The sequence below is a fragment of the Pteropus vampyrus genome, unplaced genomic scaffold (assembly GCF_000151845.1).
Source record: "Pteropus vampyrus isolate Shadow unplaced genomic scaffold, Pvam_2.0 Scaffold103, whole genome shotgun sequence".
Classification (NCBI taxonomy): domain Eukaryota; kingdom Metazoa; phylum Chordata; class Mammalia; order Chiroptera; family Pteropodidae; genus Pteropus; species Pteropus vampyrus.
In genome coordinates, this window is record NW_011888884.1 from 5160306 (window position 1) to 5161711 (window position 1406).

Here is a 1406-nt window from a genome sequence, read left to right on the forward strand (position 1 = left end):
TGGTCACAGACTTAGAGGAATTCGAATGGCTCTAGATTTTTTTTTCATAATAGTATTTTTTAAAACCACAGCATGTTTTATTTTTGCTGTTAGAACAAAAACTAATAGTAATAACAGCAACCAAAATATTTCTATAATATGGTTTTGAATGACATGGTGAATTTTTCACATGGTAGTTTTCTCTGTTTGAATTTCGTGTCTGCAGCAGCTTTGAATACTGAGTCACATAGTGTAAGTCAATATTCATATTCCATCAGAAAAGTTTTTCCTACCCAGCATTTTCTTCACTGCAGCCTTTACATCCTTGTTCCGCAGACTATAGATGAGAGGATTGAGCATGGGGGTCATCACTCCATAGAAGAGGGAGATGAAGTCCTCAATGATCTCTTGATTATCTGTACCAACAGAACTTTTGGACTTGGGCTTTGCATACAAGAAGAAAATGGTTCCATAGAATATAATTACCACTGTCAGGTGGGCTGAGCAGGTGGAGAAGGCCTTACGTTTTCCTTCAGTGAAAGGGATTCTCAGAATAGTGGCAGCAATAAAAATATAAGAGATGAAAATTACTAGCAGTGGAATAACCAGACCAATCAGATTTGACCCTGCCATGCTGATCACATTGATTGAAATATCAGCACAGGCCAGTTTTAGTATAGCCAGAATTTCACAAACAAAATGGTTAATGACATTGTTAGCACAGAATGGTAATTGCATTGTAAGAGATGTCTGCACCATTGAGTCCACAAGGCCAAAGACCCAGGATCCAGCTGCCATGGGCACATAGGCACCTTTGCTCATGATGGCAGGGTATCTCAGTGGGTAGCAGATAGCTACATAGCGGTCAAGTGCCATCATGCCTAGAAGCAAACACTCTGTGGCCGCCATGGCAAAGGAGAGAAACATTTGCACCATGCACCCAGAGAAAGAAACCCTTTTCCTTACTGTCAGAATACTGGCAAGAATTAGTGGGACAGAGGAGCTTGTATAACAAATGTCCAGGAAAGAAAGATTACAGAGGAAAAAATACATAGGCGTGTGCAAGTGAGAATCATAGATGATTACTAAGATAAGGATTCCATTTCCCAACAGGATCATCAGGTACATCCACAAAACCAGCACAAAAAAAACTGTCTGGAGTTTTGGGTGGGCAGAAAGTCCAACCAGGACAAAGTCTGTCAGTATGGAATCATTGGTCCTTTCCATATTACATATACCCTTTTTTCAACAGCACTCTATGGATGATAGAACAGAAATTTGTTAATACAGTGTCTGTAGGAGCTCCTCTTTTAAGAATCATATTCAGTGTTACTGTAGTTCTGTATTTGGATGAAACAATATAACTCTGTGTCAAATTTCTTATTGTAAACCCAGGCTACTAGAGCAGGAATCCTAATCTGATTTTC

At 39.3% G+C, this 1406-nt stretch overlaps 1 protein-coding gene across 1 annotated transcript; it reads right to left on the reverse strand.

Annotated features, from left to right (window-relative positions):
• Positions 1-243: 243 nt before the first annotated feature.
• Positions 244-1206, reverse strand: LOC105295347 (olfactory receptor 13C8). Its single transcript, XM_011364978.1, has one exon. The coding sequence runs from the start codon at positions 1204-1206 to the stop codon at positions 244-246; it is 963 nt and encodes a 320-aa protein (XP_011363280.1).
• Between the last annotated feature and the right edge of the window lie 200 nt (positions 1207-1406).